The sequence below is a fragment of the Balaenoptera musculus genome, chromosome 2 (assembly GCF_009873245.2).
Source record: "Balaenoptera musculus isolate JJ_BM4_2016_0621 chromosome 2, mBalMus1.pri.v3, whole genome shotgun sequence".
NCBI lineage: Eukaryota > Metazoa > Chordata > Mammalia > Artiodactyla > Balaenopteridae > Balaenoptera > Balaenoptera musculus.
Window position 1 is genome coordinate 102151182 of NC_045786.1, and position 26399 is coordinate 102177580.

The window sequence follows — 26399 nt, forward strand, 5'->3', positions numbered from 1 at the left end:
AGGTGCTTGGAAGCTATTGTTTGAAGCCAAGTGAGAGATAAACCCTGAACTAAGGCAGTGGCCAGGGGAAACAGACACAGACTTGAGAGCTAATTGTGAAATACAAATCCAAAGTTCCTGGTGTCTGACTGGACGATAAGAAAGGAATAGTCTAGACTGATTCAGGTTCCTCTAGGGCAATGGCTAGATAGTGGTGCCATTTGCTGAGATAGGGAACCATGAGAGCAGGTGCAGGATCACAGAAGAGATGATGACCTTCAATAGCTTGGCCATGATGCCACCAGTGTGCACATCTTTAGGCCCAGAGAGTGACCAAAGAGGAACTGTTTGCAGTGGAGTGGGTATGAACAGAGTTTGGATGTAGGGACTGGAGGGAAGAGTCCCAAATACATACACATGAGGTTGAGTCCAGGATGGAGCCTGGGTGGAAGAGATGAGGGTCAGCAGCAAGCCCAAGGCTGGAGGCCAGCTCTTTTGTCCCATTATGTTCCAGTAGAGAACTCTGAGAAATCTGAGAATTAGGGTTGTTTCTGTTGCAAATAGCAGAAGTCCACTTGAAATTAGCTTGAGCAAGAGAAGAAATTTATTGACTCCTATACCCAGAATTAGGAATCTGTCACTCTCCATCCCTCAGCCTGCTTCCTCTAGGCTGGTTTCCATCTCAGACAGGTTCCTGCTTTGCAGGGCCAAGCTGACACCCAGCAGCATCAGGCTTAGGTTCTACCAGCCCAGCAACCCCAGCAGGAGATCTCATTTTGAAAGTTGACAGAAAAAGCCCCAGAGAGAGACCTCATGCCCATTCCTGAACATTTCCACTGGCTGTGGCCAGAGTGACGGACACACAAATTGGCCAAGCTGAGAGCACACTGCTAGGAGACCCACAAGACCACACAGACTGAGGAGGTGGTTCCCCAAAGGAACATCAGGGTGCTATTACCAGAAAGGGGGAGTGGATGTTGGGCCGATGCTTACCATAGCCACGTTGAGTTTGAGGTGCTATGGCCTTTGGGGTGATACCCATGGTCTCAAGCTGAAGAGAGATGTCTGGCTGGAGACGTAACTTGAGAAATTACCAGAGGACTTTGTGGTGGTGGTTGGGTGGGGCAGATGCATTCTCCAGGGGAATGTGGAGAGAATGACCAGGCCAGAGGCCCAAAGAAGAGATTCTGGGGTGGAGAGACATCACCACTTCACGGTAAGGCAGAAGAGAGCCCTCATCACGGGGAGAAGAAACAGGGATTTGGGAGTTGGGGACTGAGGGAACCATGGCATTAGGGCCCTGGACAACAGAAGAGCCTGGGCTCAGAGCGCCCAAGCCCCAGGAAGAAGGGGGAGGCAATGCCCAGCCCCCGGCTTCTAGACTTCCAGCGCCCTGTGGGCTCCAGCCCATGGCCCCTCCCCTTGTTCTTAGCTTGTTTGTCACCCAAAGTCTCCCAGTCGCTCTCTCCCGGGAGCAAGAGTCCTCAAAGTTACATCATGTGCAGGGGGGCGAGGCGTAGCGGTGGGGCGGGGCCTCGGGGAGGAGGGAGCCGAGGAGAGGACCCAATCCTCCAATGGGAGACAAGGGTTTGGGGGCTAAGATGCAGGAGGTGGGGCCATGGCTGGGCTGACCTGGGGCTGGAGCACCCGGCGGAGAGAGGGTCGCGCCGGCCCTGCTGGGTCCCGCCCCTTCGCCCGCCCTCCTCCTTTTTAAGCGCCTCCTGCCTAGCCTGAGCTCCCGCTCTCTGCGCCGCGCTCCCTCCTTCCCCGCCTTCCTTGTCTCCCCGGCTCCGCTCCGTTCGCGCGGCCACCCCGCAACCCCCGCCCAGGTGCCATGGCCGCTGTGTACCGCCCCGGCCTGCGGTGAGTGACCCCCAGTCCGGGGCCGACCCGCACCTTCCGCCGCGCTTGCCCCCTCGGGGCTGCCATTTGCGTTCTCCTGCTCGCCCTCCTCTGCCTGGTTTCGCCTCCGAGGAGGAGGAGGCGGGCAGGTGGCGAGTGCGTCTGGATCCACGGCCTCTCGGGTCGTGCGTCTCGCTGGAGATCGGGGCGGCCTCAGCCGCTCCGGGTCTCTCGGTTTCCGTCCCCACCCCACCCCTACCCCCCGCTTTGCTGGTCTCTGACCACACCGTCTCTCTCTGCCACCCTCAGAACTTCCTTTCCCCTCCTCGCTCGTCCTCGCTGGGCCCGCTTTCCGTGTCTCCTCTTTTGCTTTACAGATGTAGCGCTTGTGCCCCAGGTTGCGGTGAGGAGCAGTAGGGCCTTGGGGTCAAGGGTGCATGAGCCCCTGGGGATTGAGCTCAGAGCTCCCTAAAGAAGGTAGAAGGTAAACAGCCATTCCGCAGCCTCCCCACGACTGGATCCTGGCAGACGAACCTGGCGGGAAGCCCAGCACAGCCAGAGGGGCCTGGGGCCCGGGAAAGGAGGGCGGCAAGGTGGAAGAGGGGGCCAAGTTGCCTTCATTCTTACCTGGCTGGCTTCCTCCCCTGTCCAGGACGGGAACCCCTAGGTCCTGCTTGTCTGCCCTCTCCCCGTTTTCACAGCTTCCTGTCTTCCCTCTGTAGCCTCCCTTTTCAGCTTTTGTCCCAGGGTCTGAGCTGACCCTCTGTCTCTCCCACAGCTGGTTCCACTTGGCCAGCCCTTGTGGGTGGTCTCTGGAGAAGGGGAAAAGGAGAAGGTCCTACTCAGGAGGCTGGGGTGGGGGGAGTGGGGGAGGGAGCTTCCCAGGAGACTTCCTGAGCCAGCCTCCCTGAGGAGACAGGTTCTCCCCAAGGCTGTCTGCCTTTAAAATTAATGCTCGGGGGAAATTCCTCTCTGAGGGGGAACAGAACCAGGCCCCAGGAGGCTTCCACCTCTGCCCCTGGGGCCACACTGGGTTTCCACCCTGCCCTGCCCAGTGAAGCCGCCCAGCTCCCACATTCACGGTCTGAGCGTCCTCCCTTCCCCAGGCTTATTCCCTGTGAGTCTGAGCGCTCTGCAGTCTAATGTTCCACCCCACCACCAAGAGCCAAAGTTCTAGGCATGTGTTCTCTAGGAAAGAGAGCCAAGGGAGGGACAGGGTCATGCAGTGCTGGGCATGTGGAGCACAGTTTCTGACCGGCAAGGCCCTGGCATTAAGAGGAAGACAGCTTCTCTCTCTTGGCCTTTGCTCTCTCTGGGTCACTCCATCCTGGGTCCAGGCCAACTGGAGCAGACCTTACTTTTCCCTCTCCTAGGGGTGTGAAGGGACGGACTCCAGGGACCCTGTTCTAAGAATTGGGGCATGCACCCCAGCCAGTGACATTCTCCAACAGTCAGCCTTCCACACAGTTCAAAAATACCTACCCAGTGGCAGCACTTTATGCAATCCTTGTTGGCCCAGGTGGGCAACCGCAGATCCAGTGCCTGGAACCCTGACATCCAATCACCCACTCTCTGTGCAAGGGCCCAAATCTAGAAACCTGGGACTTACCATCTCAAAGACCTAGTCCTCTGCTTGAGGCTTTCACAGTCTTAACAGCATGCACATCAGAAGAAAAGAATGAAAACAGCTGCCTTTTTGACTTATAAAAACTATACTTGAGAATGAAAAGGACACCAGCCACATGAAGCTGTCAACTGGGCACAGTTTACTGACATTTGGGCCATAGGACACCTGCTCACTTCCAAACATTGACCAGACATAGTAAAAAATTGGCATGAGCTAAGCCTACAATAACATCAGCATGCCTTATACATACAGCCACACAGCCAGGCATGTGTCGTTATGCTCATTTGGTGATACCTGTCCCTTGCTAATCAGGAGACACCCTCACTAAGACTCATAACGGCCACAAGACAGACATGGCCTGAACCCATCTTCCTTACCTATTCCGACCTCATCATGGTGCCTGTTCAGACCTACTTTAGCACATCCCCAGCAGCCCAGCTTTCTGTCCCCTTGACTTGCCCATCTTCCACGAGAACACCTGGCCCATTACTTCTCTGTTTCTTCTCTCGCAGGCTTAGATGGCATGGGCTGAGCCCCTGGGGCTGGCCTTCACGGCGCAGTATCCAGACCCTGCGAGTACTGAGTGGAGACCTGGGCCAGCTGCCTGCTAGGGTTCGAGACTTCGTGGAAAACAGTGCCCGCCTGTGCCAACCAGAGAGCATCCACATCTGTGATGGGACCGAGGCAGAAAACACTGCCACACTAACCCTGCTGGAACAGCAGGGACTCATCCGAAAGCTCCCAAAGTACAACAACTGGTAAGCCCTGAGCCCAGCAACCTGCGAGATGGGGGCAGCTGTGGGGACGGAGGCCACTTTGGGTTTACCAAGACGAAATCAAATTTAAGTAGACCATCCCAATGGAATGAGCGAGAATGGGAGCTTTGGAGGAAACAATCAGGAATTATTGGGATTGGTCTGTATTTTTATGTTAAGTGAATAAGCTGATACAAATAAAAGCCTTTGCTTTTTTTTTTTTTGACTTAAAAGTTCAGTGAGTTTTTGCCAGGACTGGGGCCAAGGGAACTACCCCTTAGACTGGGGCAAAATCTGGAGGAAGCAACTGAGATGCAAATGGATGGGAAAAAATAAGGCCAACGGAAGACCTAGAGACAAAGTTGGACTTGAAAGAGTGGGTCTGGGATGAGGGAGATCTACTGGCCACTATCTTCTTGATATCCGCTCTCCCCCAGCTGGCTGGCCCGCACAGACCCCAAGGATGTGGCACGAGTAGAGAGCAAGACGGTGGTTGTAACTCCTTCTCAACGGGACACGGTGCCCCTCCCGGCTGGCGGGGCCCGTGGGCAGCTGGGCAACTGGATGTCCCCAGCTGAGTTCCAGCAAGCCGTGGATGAGAGGTTTCCAGGCTGCATGCAAGGTAACCAGGGCAGGGACACAGAGGCAGGGGCACTGAAGGAATAAACAGGTTGGAACCCTTCAGCCAGGTGGCGTTTTCCTCCACAGGCCGAACCATGTATGTGCTGCCATTCAGCATGGGTCCCGTGGGCTCCCCACTGTCCCGCATCGGAGTGCAGCTCACGGACTCCGCCTACGTGGTGGCAAGCATGCGGATTATGACCCGGCTGGGGACGCCCGTGCTTCAGGCCCTGGGAGATGGCGACTTTGTCAAGTGTCTGCACTCCGTGGGCCAGCCCCTGACTGGGCAAGGTGAGCACCTGCTCTGCCCGGGGCGGGGGTGGGGGTACACAGAGGCCTGCTTGTACTCAGAGGGAATCCCGCATCCTACCTATCCTGATTAGTGAGATACTGAATTCCCAAGAGCTAGGGCAGCAGTGCGCTGGGGGTGAGGCTGAGTTGGCAAAGCAGTTTGCTCAAGATTGAGAAGAGTGAATTATCCATGTCCAAGAATAGGGGCATGGGAGCTGATACATATTATGAGGTAGGAGGCCTTAGCTACGCATTGACACCACCACTGCTGCCGAGTGTCTTTCCTGCCACCCCCTGATCCCTCCGGCCCCTGACACCCCAGTGCCTGATGCCCCTGCCAGCAGCTCCATGACCCCATTGTCCCCAGGGGAGCCGGTGAGCCAGTGGCCATGCAACCCAGAGAAAACCCTGATTGGCCACGTGCCCGACGAGCGGGAGATCGTCTCCTTCGGCAGCGGCTATGGTGGCAACTCCCTGCTGGGCAAGAAATGCTTTGCCCTTCGCATCGCCTCTCGGCTGGCCCGGGATGAGGGCTGGCTGGCGGAGCACATGCTGGTGAGGGCCTGGTGAGGATCTGGGCAGCTTCGGGGGGCAGGCCAAGGGCAGGGCCTGGCCAGTCAGCCTCAGCCTCGCCTCTCCACTGCCAGGTGCCCAACTGGCGGACCAGGGACTCTGCGCAAATGCCCGAAGCTTTGGCCCGAGGCTGCTGAATGTCGGGGGCGGGGGTGGGCTTCCCCTTGCTGCCACCCCAGGCCCTGTAGCAAGGCAGTGCACCTGTTTCATGAATAAACATTGGTCCTCCCTGTTGACCCCTAGCTGTCCTTCCCATGCAGACCATGCCTAACCTCTGGTGACCTCTTCCTTGCTCCCTCTCCCCACCTGGCAGATCCTGGGTATCACCAACCCCGCGGGGAAGAAGCGCTATGTGGCAGCTGCCTTCCCCAGCGCCTGTGGCAAGACAAACCTGGCCATGATGCGGCCGGCACTGCCAGGCTGGAGAGTGGAGTGTGTGGGGGATGACATCGCCTGGATGAGGTTTGACAGTGATGGTGAGAGGCCCTTGGATCGTACTCGCTGCTCTGGTTCTTACCAGAGTGTAGGATTCTCGCCTCCGCTGCTCAGGGTGAACTTTGTCAGTGAGAACCTTCTCCTGAACAACCACCCCTCCCCCATGCCTCCTGGCAGCCCAGCCGCCCTGGAGACGCCAAAACCTTTCCCCTCAGATCTAGGGTCCAGCTCAGGGCAAGGAGGGGCTGAGCAGGACCTTCCGAGGCTGAACCTCTCAACTCTTCCTGGTTAGTCCTTCCGTTTTTTCACTTTTCCTCCTGACAGGTCGACTCCGGGCCATCAACCCTGAGAATGGCTTCTTTGGGGTGGCCCCTGGCACCTCTGCCACCACCAATCCCAATGCCATGGCCACAATCCAGAGTAACACCCTTTTCACCAACGTGGCTGAGACCAGCGATGGCGGCGTATACTGGGAGGGCATTGACCAGCCTCTTTCACCCGGCGTCACCGTGACCTCCTGGCTGGGCAAACCCTGGAAACCTGGTATGGGGCCGGGGGGCGGGCGGGGTGTAAGTCAGCCCCCAGGGCTCAGCACCTTGATGATGTAAAAGCCTTTTCCTCAACCTGCAGCCATTTGCCAGGACCTCTGGGACTCAAAGGGAGTTATGCAACCCTAAGCAAGATCTCAGTTCACGTCCCAGTTCAGTTTGTGGCCTGGCTGAGTCGCTTAACCTCCTGAGCTTCAGTTTCCCCATCACATGAATGGGGGTAGTTACCATAGTACCTATCTCATAAGGTGTTGGAGGGTTAAATTAAATAATGCATGCAAAGGATTCAACATAGTGCCGAATACGTAGTAAATTCTCAATTAATATAAGCTGGATATTTTTAAAGGGGGGGTGTCTTGGAAATTATTACAGAAAGAATTGGACTCAAAGCACAGTCATAAAGTTTGACCCATTAGGAAGGAAGAAGCCTACCCCTACCCCTGCCACTTGGACCCTCACCCCACCCCGACTCCCCACGTAATAACCATTGTCTAAAGGCCAGTATTGTTACCCTCACCCTTCCCCTGCCCCTCCAACACATACACCCCAATCTTTCCGAACAAAATCAGACCAGCTCTTTAGCCTCTCCTAGAAGCTAGTTTCTCAACCCTGTCATTACTCCCTTGTGCCCTGCAGCCCTGCCCCTTCCTCCAGCCCTGCACTCTGGACCTTCAGCTTTCAGTGGCCTTTGGCATTCCGCGAGCCCAGACCTAGGGGTGGAAGCAAAGAGGAGCCTAGCAGGGGAGGGTGGCCTGTGGTCACTGAAGCCTACATTCAAGTTTTTCAGGCTGGCTTAGCAGTCACCCCCCTCATTTAATCATCCTTCATTTTCTCTAACACCATCATTAAGCCCTCCTTAGCCTCCCCACCCAACTGAGAAATCCAAGAAACTTTCGTATTTCGCCACAGGCTAGTTGCCCAACCCTTTCATCACCTCTGGATTCAGGGGTGTAACGAGGGCATGTTGTGCCCAGCTTCAGTTCTCAGAATAATACCTTGTGCTAGGTCCTCAACTGGGGGCTGATGAAAGTGCAAGAGAGAAGCATAAGGATGGTTCTCACATGAAAGTGGAGGCAGGAGCTGGGGGTCAGAGGGGGGCGGGGGCACTGGCTCCGTGACTTCCTTGCCCTCCAGGTCCAACCAGTAACCTCTGGCAGAGAAAGCACTGTGTCCATTCAGGGCCCCCGTGATGGTGCTTTATATATATGCCACTGACTCGGTCCCAACTCCTCTCCAGACACCTGAAGGGGCCAAATGACCTGGGCTCCTCAGGTTATGACTGCCCAGGTTATGTCCTCATCTGAATTCTTCAAGCCCTATCACTCCAGCCGGGTCTGAGCAGACCCAGGGAAACCACCAAAACCCCGCTAGCTTTAAAATCAGTTCCTGTTCGCATTCTGATAGCTCAGGAGATTCTGTCTTCCGCTATTTGCTGATGCAAAGTCAGTTGTCTGTAAACTGAAGAAACAACACAACGACAACAAAGACAATAGCAAAGAAGAAAGTCGGTTGTCTGAAATACTGACCTGTCTCAGTTTTTGCTTTAGGTTTGAGTGTTTATTTAAATAATAATCCCATAAATTAAAAGAAGAGTTCCTGGGGGGAAATTTCCATTATAACCCTATGCCAATATTTAACCCCATTCCCTTGAGCACTGCTCAGTGCCAAGTGGCTGTAGCTTGGCATAAACATTAGTGTCCTGCTAAACACCAATTCCTCTCTCGCTCTTTTCTCCCATAGCTCAGCTGGCAGTACCATTATGGATAAATAACCTGATCTTCAGGGGAGATGTCCTGGCTCCCTTCTCCCTGCTCCTTACCAACCTCCAACCCGAGATTTTGGGGAGCTGATGAGGCAAAAAGAAACTGTGCAAGAGTGTCTGCAAATGTCTGTGTGTATTGGGGGTGGATGTGCCCTTGGAAGTGATAGTATTTGTATTTGCTCTGCCAGGTGACAAGGAGCCCTGTGCACATCCCAATTCTCGCTTTTGTGCCCCGGCTCGCCAGTGCCCCATCATAGACCCCGCCTGGGAGGCCCCTGAGGGTGTCCCCATTGACGCCATCATCTTTGGAGGCCGCAGACCCAAAGGTAAACATCGTGTGGGCTCCATGCCATCTGGGTTAAGGGTTGGGCTCTCTGTCAGGGCCCGCCTCCCTCTTGTACTTAAAGCTCAGAGAGCCTAAGCCTGGATCGCCAACTACAGCTGTCTGCCTCTAGAGCACCCGCCTGGAGAATGCAAAATCGAGGTGGAGTGGGGAGGCATGGGGTTTGAACATGGGCAGCTGAGGTCCTAGGAGAGAGAGAGTAAGAGTCAAGATCACCAGAAGGGATGGAGTGATCGTACAAAGATAAGGGCTGCCTTTGACCATGTGCACTGGTGTCCCAGGAGTCCCCCTGGTATATGAGGCCTTCAACTGGCGCCATGGGGTGTTTGTGGGCAGCGCCATGCGCTCGGAGGCCACTGCCGCGGCTGAACACAAAGGTGAGTTCCACTCCTGTGTGCCCAGCTTGCCTCTTCTCTCCCTTCCTGAACCAGACCTTCCTCCTGCCCACCCCTTCCCACATGTATATCTTTTCCCCATTCCCTTCCCCTCATCCTGTCTCGAGGATGTTCCAGAACCGCCAACATTTCACAGCTTCCTCCGGCTGGAGGCGGGGTACCTTTCTCTTCTCCAGTAAGAAGGGAGGTTCCTTACCCTTCCTGCTCCCCTCCCCAGGGAAGGTCATCATGCACGACCCATTTGCCATGCGGCCCTTTTTTGGCTACAACTTTGGGCGCTACCTTGAACACTGGCTGAGCATGGAGGGCCTCAAAGGGGCCCGGCTGCCCCGCATCTTCCATGTCAACTGGTTCCGGCGCGATGAGGCAGGCCACTTCCTGTGGCCAGGCTTTGGAGAGAATGCTCGGGTGCTAGACTGGATCTGCCGGCGGCTAGAGGGGGAGGACAGTGCCCAAGAAACGCCCATTGGGCTGGTGCCAAAGGAAGGTGCCTTGGATCTCAGCGGCCTGGGAGCCATAGACACCACCCAGCTGTTCTCGCTCCCCAAGGACTTCTGGGAACAGGAGGTTCGTGACATTCGGAGCTACCTGACAGAGCAGGTCAACCAGGATCTGCCCAAGGAGGTGGTGGCTGAGCTGGAGGCCCTGGAGGGACGTGTGCGCAGAATGTGACCTGAGGCTACAGCTAGCGAGAGAGCATGCCCCCCCCCCGCCCCCCGCCACACCCGCTCCAACCCTCCCAGGAATAAGCCAGCTACCAAACTTGCGGAAAATATGAGCAACTTGACATAACTATCATCTTCTGGGTGCCATGAGACCAGGCCACAGACCTTCCCCCACATGCTGCCCAATAATGAGATGCTCATTTATTTAATATAACATCTGTGCTGTTTTCATTTCCTGCCTGTCTTCACAGGCTTCCCTTTAACACCAATCTCACCATCTTCTTCCAACCCTTCCAAGTAGCTGGTGTCCCAGTGCAGCCTGGCCTGGCACAGCCTGGTGGTATAAGGACCTGTCTCACAGGCATCTCTACCACCGAGCCACTGAGTAGGAATTGCTGGGAGAAAGCAGTAACTACTCATGTCCTGAGGTCTTAAAAAGGTGCGGCCTCTGTGAGCTGCTCAGTACAGCCTCCAGGCCTAAAATTCCCAGTCTCCCATCAGAGACACAGAAGCCTCTATAACCCCACTCACCAGTGAAGCAGTTCCATTGTCAAACCTGTTCTTCCTCCTGCCTGACCTGAAATTGAGACCCACAAAGTATTCATGAAAGCTTATTCAATATTAAGGCAGCTTCCATAGTACCTTCTGTGTGCCAGGTGCTGTTCAGGGGTGTCAGCTGAGAATAACTTAACCCGTGATCTGGATCAGGCTGAGTGAATGTATAAACTGAGATGGGTACGAGGGAAGTATGTACCCAGAAAATCAGGACAAATTTTAACAAAATAAAAATTACCATTTTAAAAATGGGAATAATAAAACGGGGAATTCCCTCAGAAGAAAACACTGGAGGAGGAAACACCAAGTGTTCTCATAGAAAACAGCCAATAACCAGTTATAATGTCTAAGAGCAGAAAAGAATCTAAAGGTCAGAGTGGATCACATGCTAAAACACAGCAGTGGAGTCCACTGCACTTAAAAATACCTAGCCAAATCCTCAGCTTCATAAATAGCATGTGATAACTGAAACAATATGATCAGAGGCAGCATAGTATAGATGTTAGGCACCTAGTAGACTCAGGCCAGGGGTGCCTCTCAGTTTCTTCAGCTGTAAAATGGGGATGTGCCTACATCTAACAGTGTTGTTTGGATTAAGAGTCAGTGAAGCCAGGCACTCAGAACTATGCCTGACAAGGAATAACCATTTAATATATGTTAGCTGTCCTCACCTTTCCGCTCTACACTGATTAGAGTGGGCCCCGTAGGCATATGTTATACATTGCTGGCTCCACAGTTGAAAAGGAAAACAAGCAATGTAAATACAATTTAGAGGAGAAAGAAAAATAGGTTTGGAAATAAGTCCTTCCTGGTAAGAGGCAGGGAACTGGGGTTCCAGACACCTCTCTGGTAAGTAAATGCACAGGGGGTAGGAAGGTGTTAGCCTTAAAAATGATTTTGGGGACTTCCCTGGAGGTCCAGTCGTTAAGACTCCGCGCTTCCACGGCAAGGGGCACGGGTTCGATCCCTGGTCGGGGAACTAAGGTCCTGCATGCCGCGTGGCACAACCAAAAAAAAAAAAAAAAAGAAAAGATTTTGTTTCTCCAAAGAAGACATACAGCTTACAGCTGGCCAACAGGCACATGAAAAAGTGCTCAACTTCACTAATTATTAGAGAAATGCAAACGAAACTACAATGGGGTAACACCTCATACCGGTTAGAATGGCTATTATCAAAAAGTCTACAAACAATAAATGCTGGAGAGGGTGTGGAGAAAAAAGAACCCTCCTACACTATTGGTAGGAATATAAATTGGTGCAGCCACTATGGAGAACAGTATGGAAGCGCCTTAAAAAACTAAAAATAGAGTTACCATATGATCCAGCAATCCCACTCCTGGGCATATATCCAGAGAAAACTAGAATTCAAAAGGATACAGGCACCCCAATGTTCATTGCAGCACTATTTACAATAGCCAAGACATGGAAGCAGGGGCTTCCCTGGTGGTGCAGTGGTTGAGAATCCGCCTGCCAATGCAGGGGACACGGGTTCGAGCCCTGGTCTGGGAAGATCCCACATGCCGCGGAGCAACTAGGCCCGTGAGACACAACTACTGAGCCTGTGCATCTGGAGCCTGTGATCCGCAACGAGAGGCCGCGATAGTGAGAGGCCCGCGCACCGCGATGAAGAGTGGCCCCACTTGCCGCAATTAGAGAAAGCCCTCGCACAGAAACGAAGACCCAACACAGCCAAAAATAAATAAACAAATAAATAAAAAATTAAAAAAAAAAACAAAAACATGGAAGCAACCTAAATGTCCATCGACAGATGAATGGAGAAAAGATGTGTCACATATATACAATGGAATATTAGCCATAAAAAAGAATGAAATAATGCCATTTGCAGCAACATGGATGGACCTAGAGATTATCATACTAAGTGAAGTAAGTCAGACAGAGAAACACAAACATCATATAATACCGCTTATATGTGGAATCTGAAAAAAAAAAAAAAGATACAAATGAACTTATTTACAAAACAGAAATAGACCCACACACAGAAAACTTATGGTTACCAAAGGGTAAGGTTGGGGAGTAGGGGGGAAGGGATAAATAAGGAGGATGGGATTAACATATACACACTACTATATATAAAATACATAACCAACAAGGACCTACTGTATAGCACAGGGAACTATACTCAATATTTTGTAATAACCTATAAAAGGAAAGAGTCTGAAAAAGAATACACACACACGTATCTGAATCGCTGTGCTATACACCTGAAACTAACACAACATTGTAAATCAACTACACCTCAATTTAAAAATTAAAAAAAAAAAAAGTCTGGAAAAACCCCAGTAAAAATGATTCTGTCAATTAGAATAAAATTGGGCTCCATGCCCTGCAGCTCCAGATAAATGATAAAACATAGTTAACACATTTTAGTTAATCTTTTTATTTCAAAATAAAACACAGATAAAGAAGACCATACAAAACAAAAGTATAGCTTAATAAGCTAATATAAATGGAACAACCTTGAAACCATTACCCAGAAAAAGAAACAACTTTGCCAAACAAACACTAAAAGCCCCCCCCTGCCCCCTTGCCATGCTCCTCATCTTCATCACAGCCCCTCCTTCCTGGTGGAAATGGACACCATGGTTCATGATAGTCACATCCTTGTTTTTTTTTTTCTTTTCCCCTGGAGTTGTATTACCCAAATCCAGATCCCTAGACATTATAGTTTAGTCTTGCACATTTAAGAAAAATTTATATGCCCTTTAAGTCACTTTCAATCTACAGGTTCCCCCTCCACTCTTTAATTTTCCTTCAGTTTAACCATTGAAGAATCCAGGCCTAGATGCTCAATGCCTAGATTCATTCATTTATTAGGGATTTCAAATCAGCTCTACTCAAACTCTGTCATAATAGTTGGAATAATTTTATAAAGGGACACTCCTTTTATCTTCTATTTCATTACTCAAAGATACAGTTTATATAAGAACAGCAAGTAACTGCTTGATTCTTTTCCTTTATTTACCATCTTCAAAATAATGATTTGGCTTCATATCATTCTTCAAAAAGATGACCAATTAGTAACACACACACACACCCATTATGAACTCATGGCTTTAAACATACTTAATGTTTATTAAATTATCCTTATAATGCTCAAATTATCCCATCTTTGGCCATAAGCTTGGCTCCTGAGTCCTTTTGACATTACCCTGATAATGTTTACTGGCTTCTTTGCGACCTGGAATGGTAAGTTGTTCCATGCTCATCTTGTATGTTTCCTACCCCAGACCTGGAATCAACCATTACCCCAAGCTCTGGTTTCTTTCCATGGGAAATGGTATTTTAAGATTTAGGTGGTAGGAGTGTTTATTGCTACTAGATTGTTTCTAGATCTTTTCAGTGAATAGGGGTAGGAAGATAAAACACCTCATGGGTTCATACTGATAGTTCCTATTCAAACTCAGGGCTAAAGGGTTTTTAAATTCTATATCACATCTGTAACTCCTATCACCACACAAAAAAATCTGGTTCCCAAGGACATAGGAGACAAGAGTATTAGAAATCCCATAATCACTCAATTTCTTTATAGTCAACACATTTTAAGTCCTGGGCAAATTAGCATACTTCCCCCGTTCCTTCTACATCGAACGTGCTGCAAGAAGATAAGTTATAAACACACGTCATCCGTCACTTCGGAAGACAGAACTTTCCCTTGTGTTGCCTGAAGCTGTACACGTGTCCCAGGAGCTCTGTGCAGTCACCAGGCTGGGAACTGGGACTGGGGAGAGAGAGCACAGGGGTAGCCAGAGAAAGAAATATTTGCTTTCCTTCTCTCCTCTCAAGCTCAGCCCGCCCCCTGGTGGAGATGCTAATGAGCTGGGAACAGCCCAAGGCAGGTCAGATGGGAAGTCAACTAGCTGACATGTACAGAGCAGTTACTAGAACCAGTCCTAAAATGGGTGCTAAAGGTAGAAAACCTCTCTGTGGCTTCAAGTGGCTTTAAGTGTAGCTGGGGAGAGTGGAGGCTGCCCAAATGAAAAGCACTTACAAATTGTCACCAAGCAACATGCCAAATTTCAAAATCATGAGAGGGAAGGCCAATAAACTTTATCAAAATGACTTCATTATTTTTAAAGAAACGCCATTGTCTTTCAATGAAACACATAGTATAGCCTAACATATAAAAGCTCATATACATTTTTTAAATAATGTAAGTCACAAGTGATATATCAACTTCATAGGCTTAAAAATCTTTTTTACATTCAAAAATCAACCAATGGGTCCAGAGATGAAATCCTATATTCTTTAGCATTTGATGTTAAAGACTCGCTTTGGCCATAAAACCTTAGATTTTTCTTTGTAACACTTACCATGACTTTTAAATGTCTTATTCAATAGTATACAAATTCCATGTTTCAAAGGCTTGAATTTAGATTTTATTCAGTTTTAAACTGCATTTGTAAAGTAAAAGGATTTGTAAGCTAAGGAGGAGAAGCGGAAAGAGGTTAATTTAAAAATGAGTTAAGGGCTTCCATGGTGGCGCAGTGGTTAAGAATCCGCCTGCCAATGCAAGGGACACGGGTTCGAGCCCTGGTCTGGGAAGATCCCACATGCTGCAGAGTAACTAAGCCCGTGTGCCACAACTACTGAGCCTGAGCTCTAGAGCCTGCAAGCCACAACTACTGAAGCCCACGCGCCTAGAGCCCGTGCTCTGCAACAAGAGAAGCCACGACAATGAGAAGCCCGCGCACTGCAACGAAGAGCAGACCCCGCTAGCCGTAACTAGCGAAAACCCGTGTGCAGCAATGAAGACCCAACGCAGCCAAAAATAAATAATTTATTTTAAAATTTTTAAAATAAATAATAAAAATGAGTTAAGATGAGTTTAACAGAAGTTTTTGTTTTCTGTGGACTTCAGGTGGTCGAATTGTGTTAACCATGATGCTTTGTTCATACTGTATCTTTGTCATTAGTTCATGCAAGGCCTTCTCCATTTTATTATTTGTTTAATGATGTAATGAGCCCAGGTATTTTTATACTTTTTAAATGCAAATTTAAACCATATTGTTTTTGCATCCACCACATGTCACCAGAAGAACTACCACCTTTTTTTTTTTTTTAATAAACTTTATTTATTTATTTATTGGCTGCGTTGGGTCTTCGTTGCTGTGTGCGGGCTTTCTCTAGTTGGGGTGAGCGGGGGCTACTCTTTGTTGCGGTGCGCGGGCTTCTCATTGTCGTGGCTTCTCTTGCTGCGGAGCACGGGCTCTAGGCGCGTAGGCTTCAGTAGTTGTGGCTTGCGGGCTCTAGAGCCTGGCACGGGCTTAGTTGCTCCGCGGCATGTGGGATCCTCCCGGGCCAGGGCTCGAACCCGTGTCCCCTGCATCGGCAGGCAGATTCTTAACCGCTGCGCCACCAGGGAAGCCCTACCACCTTTTTTAAACCTAAAAATGTAACTTGCACAATTTCCCACAGTGTAAAAATAGAAGACTACATCATTTTAATGGCTACCTGGCATTTTTGTCTACCATATGGACCATCATTTATTTAACCAATCCCATCCCGTAGCAGTGTGTTTGGATCTATTTTGTTTCCAGTGTTTTACTACTATCAATAATTGCTCTGCTGAACATAAACATTTATGCTAGACTTAGCATAGAGGTCAGGGCTAGATTTCTTAGAAGTGACACCACTGGGTCATAAGGAAGGGAGTCTGACTGGTAGAGATAAAGCTTCCCCCAGATAAGAAATTCTCCTGCGAAGGTGCAGAGGGGGAAACAAGCAAGGAATTTATGGCCATATTTGCTTGGCAGAAGTAACAAAAAAATGAGGCTAGCAAAAAAGACAACCAGGTTTGGAAGTTTGTATTTGAAACAATAAACAATAGTGAACCATTTGTAGGTTCTTAAGTACTAAATGCTATTAGAGAAGAATACTTCTAGCAGACCAACTAACTAGGAGAGGCGTGAAATAATGAAAATTTGATGTTGGGTGATGACCCTGAAAAACCACCTCAACAAATCAGCTGAGAATCCATAGGACTTGAAGAACTGAATTAAAAGGGCAAAGAGGAGGGAAAGATCATTTTGGAAAATGATTCCAGATTTTCCAGGCTGGACAACCCAGAAACCAGAGTCCTAAGATTCTGTGATTTATAATTTACAATTATTTTATAATTTATAAATTTAGAATTTATTTATTTCTAAATAAAGCTAAGATTTATTGAGACAATACTATAGGGCAGATACTAAGTAACCTGGCAATAGGAGATGGCTGACTGGCAGAGCCGGCTACATAATTAGTAGAGCCCAGAGCAAGAGGAAAATGTGGGGCGCTTGCTCAAAGACTTTTAAGAATTTCAAAGGGTGACAGCAGAATATTAAGGCAAGTGTGGGCCCCTGAAGCCGCCCTGGTGACCACAGATACTAAGGTCCGATCTAGCGATCTAGAAACCAGGAGGCATCACCCGAAGGACTAACCACACCCTCTCCCTCCGAGGGAGAGCGAGCCCCAGAAGGAGATGCCAGGGAATCCAAGGGCCCCCGCTCCCCTGCGCAGCACTTCTAGGAGAGTGCGGGCTGGGGGCGCTGAGGTGAAGCTTGGACCCTGGGCCTATGCTCCCGGCACGGTCGCTCGACCCACCCCCGCCACCCCACCCAGCACGGGCGAGGATCCCAAGGTACACAAGTCCTGGCCTTGGACTCAGCCGGGTTACTCATAAACCCGGAGGAGGGGGTAGGAGGCGCCGCGCGTGCACACCCTGGACCAGCGGCCCGGAGCGGAGAAGCACCCCAAGGACAGATGGTCTAAGAAAAGTCCGCAAATCCCTGAAGGCCCAGGAGGCGTCTGAGTGGAACAGACGAAAGACGGGCGGAGACCCGTGGGGGTGCTAGGGAGCGTCTGCAAAGAACGCCGAGGGACGCCAGGGGTCATCTAAAAAGCTGCCAAAGCGGCTAATGGGCGGTCCCCACAAGAACAAGGCTTCCGGAAGCTAAGCCCGGAAGGGCGGGTGCGAAGGCCTGTGACTTGAGCACATTCCAAAAGCGCCGGGCACCCCTTAGGGCAAGGACGGTTGTAGCTGCAGCCGGCGAAAAGAGAAAAGCTAAAGCCGGACAGGGACCAGGGGAGGAAAGAGTACGCCCTTAGAGATCGTCTGAAAAGTGCGAAGCCCAATTAACCTAAGGGACCGACAGCAAATTGTACCCCTTGCTAAGACACCTCTCGGAAGCAAACCAACTTCTTTTGTAAGCCCCGCCCCTCGTCCATTAAGTCTAGTTCCGTTGTCTCTGATTCAGGAAGCAGCCGGTTCCCTACTTACTCCTCCCACAACAAGGAGCTACTGCCCCTACTGGGTCTCGCGCTTTCTCCTCCCCTCAAACCCCTTGCGCACTTTCTCCCGCCCATCTGTCAATCACCGCGCTCAGCTGTCCAGTGAGCGGGCCAAGAGGGCGGGGCCATCAGGGGCGTCGCGTGACGTCTGCAGTCCGCCAGCCGCGGAGCCAGGAGATGAGTGTCGAAGGAGGCGCGTGACGGAGAAGCGGTTGGCGACGCCGCGGCGGCAGTCGTTGTAAACAAGGCCTCGCGCTGCTCGGGGCCCTGCGACCGCTCCTGGCTGGTGGGTGGTCTCGCGCGGGGCGGTAACCGCCGGCTTTGTGGGAGGTGCTTCTCGGCTTCCTCCCTGCCTACCCCCGCTTAGTGTACACACCCCCGGTACACCACGTGGGCGTGAGGCAAGGAAGGTGGGGGGTGTAGGCCGAATTTTAACCTCATTGGTTGTTGCTGCCGCCGGCTTTCGCAAGGGAGTGCTCTGATTGGCCGGTAAGGGAGGGGGGGGCTTCGGGGGGGGTCTCTGACTCCTAAGGCTTCTGATTGGTTAGATGGGGTAAGCTAATGAGACGCTTTCTTCCGCGAGGGGTTTTGATTGGCCGGCCAGAGAGGTTACCTGGGAATCCACCCCCACCCCAGGGACTTTGATAGGTGAGTTTGAGGTAGAAAACTGAGAAATTCCTCTTCAAAGGATTCTCACTGGTGAGCTAGGGTCGTGCCCTAGGCTTCACTCTGCTTTTTTTGCTTCACAGGATCGGGAAAGGTTTGTGTTCCCGAAGCCTTAGGAGTTGTTACAGGCTAAGGAGAAGGGATCTCAGTCTCTAGGAAGGGTCGCTCTCCTAGAGACAGCTACTATCGTATCTCAGGAGACTCTGGTGTTTCTAGAGCAGGCTTTGCTTTCACCAAATCCAAGGAGGTGACAGGAGGAGTCCCTGCACAGGACTTAAGGATGCTGTGACCAGAAGATGGGATCACGGAACAGCAGCAGCGCAGGAACTGGGTCCGGAGACCCCTCCGAGGGCTTGCCCCGAAGAGGGACTGGCCTGCGTAGGAGTGAGGAAGAGGAAGAGGAGGATGAAGATGTGGATCTGGCCCAGGTACTGGCCTATCTCCTACGCAGGTAACTTACCCCCTGGTGTGTCCCCACCAGGTGCCACCACAGCCCCTTGATCCCAGCTCCAGTCAGGGAAGTTACAGAGAATAGGGAATGAGATTAGCCCAGGACAGCTGTTCTGTTTGAGCAGAACCGCTTTCCCTGGTGGACACTCACCGCACTCAGCTTCATACCCAGTAAGAGTGGTTCTTGCCTAGGGAGGGTCAACAGGATGACTGGCTCTTGTGTTTGAGGGGACTTTTCAGGGGAGTCTCTCTACCTATGACTACACAAATGTAACCTATTTTCCAAGTAAGTAAAAAAAAAAGGGGGTGGGTGGGGGGGTTCCCTGGTGGGAAGGGAGTGATGTGAAGGGTGAAGAAAAGAGTTAGGGAAGTGGGTGTTGAACTTAAGAGAAGTTATTGACACATGATATGAAGCCACGTGGATTTACTTGAAAAACAAGTTTAAATTAACCTAACTCTAATCCTGTTCTTGAGGAAAGAATGCTTTGAGGGAAGTGACCACCAGGAATTGACTGGAAAGGGGTGCAGTTGGCTTTGGTTCTTAGCTATGGCTCCCTGGGGAGAAGACGAGCTTGGGAATCCCTTCAGAAAACCACGTTCTATGCTGGACTCCTTGGGCAGAGGCTCAGAAGGAAATGCTCTCAGAATTTTTAGCTCGCTGGGAAGTCAATTTAGTAGATCTGTCAACATCCATGCAATGTTGGGGTTTTCTACCCCTGCTGTAAGAGTGAGAATTAGTTTCCCAGTGTGTCTTATAGGAGACAAAATAACAGCCAAGGTCTAGTCAGCCTCAAACCTCAAAATGGGGACAGTATGAGGGTTTGAGGACAAGGTGGTCTAAGAACTACATAGCTATTGACTCTGAATTTGGTTGATTTGGGGAAGGGATCCTCCCCTTTATCATGGGGGGTCTCTCCACAGAGGCCAAGTGAGGTTGGTGCAGGGAGGAGGTGCAGCAAATTTACAGCTCATCCAGGCCCTCTCGGACTCGGAGGAAGAGCATGACAGTGCCTGGGATGGTCGTCTTGGAGACCGATACAACCCACCCGGTAAGAGGAAAGGCAGACTGAGACCTAATATCAGAGGACTTCCATTAGAAAGCCTTTTTTTGAAACTAACTTCGGCAAAAATTGAAAGAAAAAGATGAGATAATTCAGGGAACGAGGGAGTCTTTGCAGCCCCAGTATATTCAGCCACATTGAGTAGACTGAGCACAGCTCTGCTAACTGTCCTCTGAGGCTGGAAAAGACCTAGGATGAAACTTCTGTTTGGTACTCACAGTGGATGCAACCCCTGACACCCGGGAGCTGGAATGCAATGAGATCAAGACACAAGTGGAATTGGCCACAGGGCGGCTGGGACTTAGGCGGGCAGCCCGGGAGCACAGCTTTACTCAAATGCTGCACCAGGTAGGCCTCTCTACTTCCAGCCAGCCTGGCAGCAGGCCTATCAATGCAGCCAGAAGCTACAATCCCAGAGAAGAGGGAAGTAAACTTCCCAAGGACGCCTCAAATGCTAGAGCTGGAGAGCTCTTAGCCAGCCTGAGCTGGAGTTTGGTGGGACATACTACTGTGTGTGGGGTTCGTTTCTGTAGCAAGAGCAATATTTTTGGAGGACGGGGGTTGGTGTGGCTGAAGTGGCCCTCTGTTTCTGCTAGCAATATTCCCCAATCCCTTCCTTTAGAGAGAACGGGGCCTCTGCCACCAGGGAAGCTTCTCCCTTGGAGAACGGTCTCGAATGATGTCTCAGTGAGTATGGGGCTTGGTGGAGAAGTTCCAAGGGCCAGATAGGTCTTATTTCCTAAACTGTGAAGGGATCGGTGTTAAAGGATCCTCAGGGATATTAATTTTAGGTTATGTGGGGTTGAGGCTTTGAGAGTGAAGAAAGTGGAAAAGTATAGCAATTGAGAGGATGATAGAATGATTCAAAGAAAGGGGTTTATACCCAAAGCCAAAGGGAAGAATGCCCTTGTACTCACATCCAGCTCTGTTAGGATTCTGCAAACTGGGACATTCCCCATCCTGAGCTCCCCTTACCCTCACTTTTCCTCTGCTTCCCAGCTTCTTGCCCAATGATCTGGGCTTTACTGATACCTACTCTCAGAAGGCTTTCTGTGGCATCTACAGCAAAGATGGTCAAATCTTCATGTCTGCTTGCCAAGGTACCAGACCCTAGTCCTACCAACTGCCCTAGAACAACAGACATTCTCCCTGACTGAGGCTAGAAAGCCCCAGACCCAGGGAGCTCAGACCCTGGCTTAGGGATGCTTAGCTAGAACACATGTCCCATGATCAAGGGAAGATTCCACAGATCAGTGATGAGTGAGGGAGGTCTGATCTAGGGAGGATTCCAGGAGGGTGTTCCCTAATTCTGCCTGATCCCCACTCACACAGACCAGACAATCCGACTGTATGACTGCCGGTATGGCCGCTTTCATAAATTCAAGAGCATCAAGGCCCGGGATGTAGGCTGGAGCGTCTTGGATGTGGCCTTCACCCCTGATGGGAACCATTTCCTTTACTCCAGCTGGTCTGATTACAGTGAGTGTGCCCCAGACCACCATCATCTCTTCAGCCTGGGACCTGAGGTCTCCAAATGCCCATCTCCTCCATGCCATGACTCCACGCCTTCTCCTGGGCAGATCACTCCCAGGGTCCAACATCCTTCCCCTTTGTTCCGTCTCCTCCCTAGCTTCACTTTCACCCTCCTAACCTCAGCCCTGAAAGATTCTTGTTTCTCTTGCTTCTCTTAGTTCATATCTGCAACATCTACGGGGAGGGAGACACACATACTGCCCTGGATCTAAGGTACTGGCTTCCTTTCCTGGTTAGACACATCAGAAACTTCTCAAGGAAGGCTCTCCAGGAGCAAACCTCTTGAACTGGAACTCCTGCTTAGAGGGAAAAGTACACTGGTTGCAAGTTTCTCTTTGTGGATTCCTGGGAGGGGACCACCCAGCCTGTCAGCCAGAGGACCAGAGTAAAATAGATGGCTGCAGGATTCTTCCTGGCTTCTCACTGAGGTGCTCCACGTTCTGGCACGTGCTGGCACGACTTCTTTTTCTCTCAGCAGTGTGCCCCACGGCCCTCATCAGATTCTGTAGAGATTAACCAGGGCTAAAGGGAAGTCCACTTAACGCAGCTCCTCCTTTGCTCTCTTCAGGCCAGATGAGCGTCGCTTTGCTGTCTTCTCCATCGCTGTCTCCTCAGATGGGCGAGAAGTGCTAGGAGGGTGAGTGTTTGTGGGGTGCCTCTGTCACTTGATGAGATAGGAGTTCTCCCAGAGACCAGCTCTGCCATTACAGAGACTGCACTGGCCACCCGTACCCAGGCAGCTGTGGAGAGCAACCAGGCCTTCTCCGGGGCCAAGGTTTATAAGTTGCTTCCCTTCTCACTCACCATTTCTGCAGCATGAGATGGGAGGTCTCAAACCTCCTTGCAAACACAGCTAACTCTTCTCCCACCTCCTATATAAGAAGAGAGAAGGGCTCTCCCCTCAGCAGGACTTCGAGACAACAGTCGAGCAGAGCACACGTAGCATGGGTCCTCTCGGTCCTGGCTCCAGAACCCTCTTTTTCCCTTCCCTTTCAGGGCCAATGATGGCTGCCTGTACGTCTTTGATCGAGAACAGAACCGACGTACCCTTCAGGTATTGCTCCCGAGACTTCAAGCCTCTGCCTCCTGGTCCTTGGCCTATTGGAAGACCTAGAAAGACCTGGCCCCCTTCTCCCCTAGATTGAGTCCCATGAGGATGATGTGAATGCGGTGGCCTTTGCTGACATCAGCTCCCAAATCCTGTTCTCCGGGGGGGACGATGCCATCTGCAAAGTGTGGGATCGACGCACCATGCGGGAGGATGACCCCAAGCCCGTGGGTGCGCTGGCTGGACATCAAGACGGCATCACCTTCATTGACAGCAAGGTGGGCGTGGAGTCAGGACCGCACAGCCAGGCGACTGAGGTTGTGGTTGTCCAGGAGGGCGTCAGAGTGGACGGGTGTGGGAACTCGCCAAGCTCCTCATTAGCCAAGGTTTGCAAGAGCTGGAGTTTAGGGAAGAGGCTTAAGCCACAAGACGTGAGGTCCATCGGTACCCACCATTCCTCAAGGAGCTGGGCTTTCTGTACAAGAAAAGTAGAAGACGATCTGACCCAATATAGAACAGGAGCCCAGCCAGCGCCCTAGGCAAAGAAGAGGAAACCTAGCCAGGGTGTGGGGTCTGTGGTAGGAAACCAATGGTAAGGCCCACCTGGATGAAGAAAGAGGCAACCAAAGTCAAAGGACCAGGGTTCATACTCCTCAACTGGGGAGGGGGAGTTGGACTGACAGACCTTGACATCTGCAAGCTCTGATGCTTCATTATCCATCTTGGGATTCACAGGGAGATGCCCGGTATCTCATCTCCAACTCCAAAGACCAGACCATCAAGCTCTGGGATATCCGACGCTTTTCTAGCCGGGAAGGCATGGAAGCCTCTCGCCAGGCTGCCACACAGCAAAACTGGGACTACCGCTGGCAGCAGGTGCCCAAAAAAGGTGAGAGCGGAAGTAGAACCAGAGATCTGGAGAGTGAAGGGTTGGGGGTGATAGTTAAAACATTTAACCCCTGGCAAGGCCTGGCATGGGCACCGTGGATGGGCCAAAGCCTGGAGCCCTCCCCCTTGCCAGGCATTAACTCTTTGTTTGCTGAACCATGGGAGAGCCAGGGGTTCCCAGTGTAGGGGCTGGGGATCCCTCCAAACCTACGAATGCAAAAGTATTTCAGCGTCTTAACCATCAGCAGAGCCATATTGGTGTGTATCAGCTGACCGTTAGATGGGGAAAGAGCCACCAGTTGGGAATCGGAAAGGCGATTGTCTTTGAGCATCAGTCTTTGCTGAGGACCAGTGATACAGGGGAATCCAGACTCCCTAACCCAGGGCTCACCCTGCATCCCTCCCCAGCCTGGCGGAAGCTGAAGCTCCCAGGGGACAGCTCCTTGATGACCTACCGGGGCCATGGGGTGCTGCATACCCTCATCCGCTGCCGATTCTCCCCCACCCATAGCACCGGCCAGCAATTCATCTACAGTGGCTGCTCCACTGGCAAAGTGGTCGGTAAGGACTGTGTCCGAACAGGGGGCCTCGGGAAGGGCAGCAGTATTCCCCTGGCATTCTGCCTGTAGCCACCAGTGACCACCTTAAGAAACCCAGTGACAATTACAAGTGAAATTTCATTTAGCCTGGAGCAGGGAGGCTTAAACGGAGAAAGAGAAAACATTCTATTCATCAGCATTTTAAATTAAGAAAAGGAACACAGAATTCTAGTCAGTAAATATACTAGATTACCAAAAATATACTCAGTTCTGTTTTTCAGCCAGTCAAGGGAAGAGATTGCAGATGAAAGGTAGGAGGGAACAGAGACAAGAAGAATGACACAAAAAGACAGCAGCAAGTAGTAAAAGATGTACAGCCACTGAAGTAGGAGGAATGCACAAAAAGAAACACACAGTCACAAACACACAGTCACAGGAGCCTAAGACAGTGCCAAACCTAGGGAGGCCCTGAGATGGAGGCCTATCCAGGGAGAGAGAAAGGTGCACCCACGTCCAGAAAAGGAACAGCACGTTCACATGTCTGGAGACAGCCCATTGTTCACTTTTGTGGTGTCTTCCATATCTTGTGGGCTTTTAAGAAAATGGCTACTTTAAAGCCACATTTCATTTTCTTAACTGTAGACCCTGTGACATTTAGCTAAGGGCCAGAGATGCCCAAGCTCTGCTAGACCATACCCTCAACCTGAGGTAGGGAAAAGAAACTAACACCATCCTCGGGTGTGGGCTTTGCTTCCCTGGGAAAATGGGAAGTTGCCTGAGAGGCAGGTAAGTGGTGCTGCTCAGAGAGAGATGAGGGGTGGCTCGAAGGTCTTCTGGCAGCCCCTCTCCGCTCTGGCCTTTCCTGCACAGTGTACGACCTCCTCAGCGGCCACATCGTGAAGAAGCTGACCAACCACAAGGCCTGTGTGCGTGACGTCAGCTGGCACCCCTACGAGGAGAAGATTGTCAGCAGTTCGGTGAGGATGCTGGGGTTAGGGGGGCCAGTGTGTGTCTGGGACTTGGACCCAGGAGGGGGCAGTGCCCCCTGACTACTTGCCACCTTCTGCCCCGCAGTGGGACGGGAACCTGCGTCTGTGGCAGTACCGCCAGGCTGAGTACTTCCAGGATGACATGCCAGAGTCTGAGGAACACCTGAGCACCCCTGCCCCAATGTCCCACCCCTCTACAGCCTTTTCCTCGCCCCAGTAGATCTGACTTCCAGCCCCATTCATGGGTGAGCCTCTTGACATCTCTCCGCCTCCTCCCTCTCTCCCTTCTGGGGGATCTTTGGGGAATCACTGGCATTGGGTGGGGAGAAACAGAAGCCCAGGCTTCGGCCCCCTAGCTAAGCCCCGGGAGGGAGATCCTCCCTTTGGGGCAGAGTGGTCTTCTCACATGCTCACACCCATCAGCTTGGGTCTCTGTCTCTGGTCAGGGTCTGGCAGGACTGCCATTATCTGGTCAGCAGGAGTAACGTCCTGAGTGTTTTTAATCATGTTTGGATGTTAAGTCTTAGCTCCTAGAGTAGATGCCTGGGGCCAGGTCTGAACTGAACCAGGCCCATTGCCCAGGCCTTCACGTTGAGGACTAAACTGGTCAATCAGGGCCAGGTGTCCTGGCCTTTCTTCCAGAGGTCCTAATGGCTAGAGCTCTAGCCCCTCAGGGGAGGGGGGGGGATGGGTAAGGTGTGTCCTCAGCACCCTCCCTGGCTGGGAATTACGGCTTCTCTCTCACGTGTCTGGGTCTTTGGGGTAGGCAGGCTGTGGTGTGAGAGGCTCCGTGTGACCCCACACAGGGCGGGCCCTCCCTTCCCCGAGTGTTCCCTCGTGCAGGAGGCCAGCAGCTTCGAGGAGGGATGTTGAAGTAGGACTCCGTCCTCTCACTGGCTTTGGCTCCCTCAATAAACTCTCTGTGGGAACCTAGCTCAGTGTCCGTCTGTCTCTCTCTTTTTCCTGTCTGAGATCTTCTATCTTCTCACTTCAAGAAAACAGTTTCAACAGAGCCTTCAGATATGCTCATCTGTGGGGGAAAACACTGCTTTGATGCCCCAAGATGAACGGAAATACCAAAATCATTAGGTGACTGAGCTTTGCAACAGGGAGTCCCTCACCAACCTCAGAGACTTCCCAGCAAGTAGAAATCGAGATAACAGGAAATAAACACGTTTTAGATGAGAACCTGTAACACCCACATCAGCTGTGCCCTGGAACTGGTCCAGTCTATGGAAGGAAGTAGCCCAGAGCCAGAGAGCACGTGGTGGGCAGTGATGCCAGATCCCATCTTGGCACTTCACACTTAGAACCTTATCCACCTCACAGCCACCCTTTTTTACAGGTAAGGAAATGGAGGTGTGCAGAGGTCAAGCACCATGGCCCAGGGCAGACCCATGGTATGGTCAGTAGGGGAGCAGCTCGGATTGATCTTCCCCATTATCTCTAAGGAACCTGGATGCACACCTCCAGGGGGTCTTAAAGACACAGCAAGGGGTTAAAAGATGTACCTATTCAGCAGCAAAGCAGGTAGTTTTAAAAGA

The 26399-nt window shown here is 51.2% G+C and overlaps 2 protein-coding genes and 1 long non-coding RNA gene across 11 annotated transcripts; 2 read left to right on the forward strand and 1 right to left on the reverse strand.

Annotated features, from left to right (window-relative positions):
• The first annotated feature begins 1644 nt into the window (after positions 1-1644).
• On the forward strand, positions 1645-10050 carry PCK2 (phosphoenolpyruvate carboxykinase 2, mitochondrial). Its single transcript, XM_036843815.1, has 10 exons — positions 1645-1842; positions 3961-4206; positions 4641-4825; positions 4912-5115; positions 5483-5670; positions 6002-6164; positions 6448-6666; positions 8622-8759; positions 9058-9153; positions 9389-10050. Exons 1-10 carry the CDS (start codon positions 1814-1816, stop codon positions 9841-9843), a joined length of 1923 nt encoding a protein of 640 aa, XP_036699710.1. The 5' UTR covers positions 1645-1813; the 3' UTR covers positions 9844-10050.
• Positions 10051-15425: 5375 nt separating this feature from the next.
• LOC118890763 lies at positions 15426-16050 on the reverse strand. The gene is made up of 2 exons (XR_005018824.1): positions 15786-16050; positions 15426-15457 (listed from the first exon to the last, which is right to left on the reverse strand). It is a non-coding gene; the product is annotated as an uncharacterized LOC118890763 (long non-coding RNA).
• Positions 16051-17652: 1602 nt separating this feature from the next.
• DCAF11 (DDB1 and CUL4 associated factor 11) lies at positions 17653-25789 on the forward strand. Of its 9 annotated transcripts, none has more exons than XM_036844020.1 (15): positions 17653-17967; positions 18564-18798; positions 19719-19846; positions 20079-20206; positions 20481-20545; positions 20858-20958; positions 21191-21337; positions 21550-21604; positions 21960-22028; positions 22388-22445; positions 22532-22717; positions 23175-23328; positions 23736-23888; positions 24737-24843; positions 24941-25789. In XM_036844020.1, exons 2-15 carry the CDS (start codon positions 18644-18646, stop codon positions 25073-25075), a joined length of 1641 nt encoding a protein of 546 aa, XP_036699915.1. In that variant the 5' UTR covers positions 17653-17967; positions 18564-18643; the 3' UTR covers positions 25076-25789. The 9 variants fall into 9 exon arrangements, 8 of the variants coding, with proteins under 8 accessions (XP_036699915.1, XP_036699918.1, XP_036699917.1 ...); XM_036844023.1 differs by having other exon boundaries at positions 17814-17967; positions 18569-18798; positions 24941-25788; XM_036844022.1 differs by having other exon boundaries at positions 17816-17967; positions 18592-18798; positions 24941-25788.
• The last annotated feature ends 610 nt before the right edge of the window (positions 25790-26399 follow it).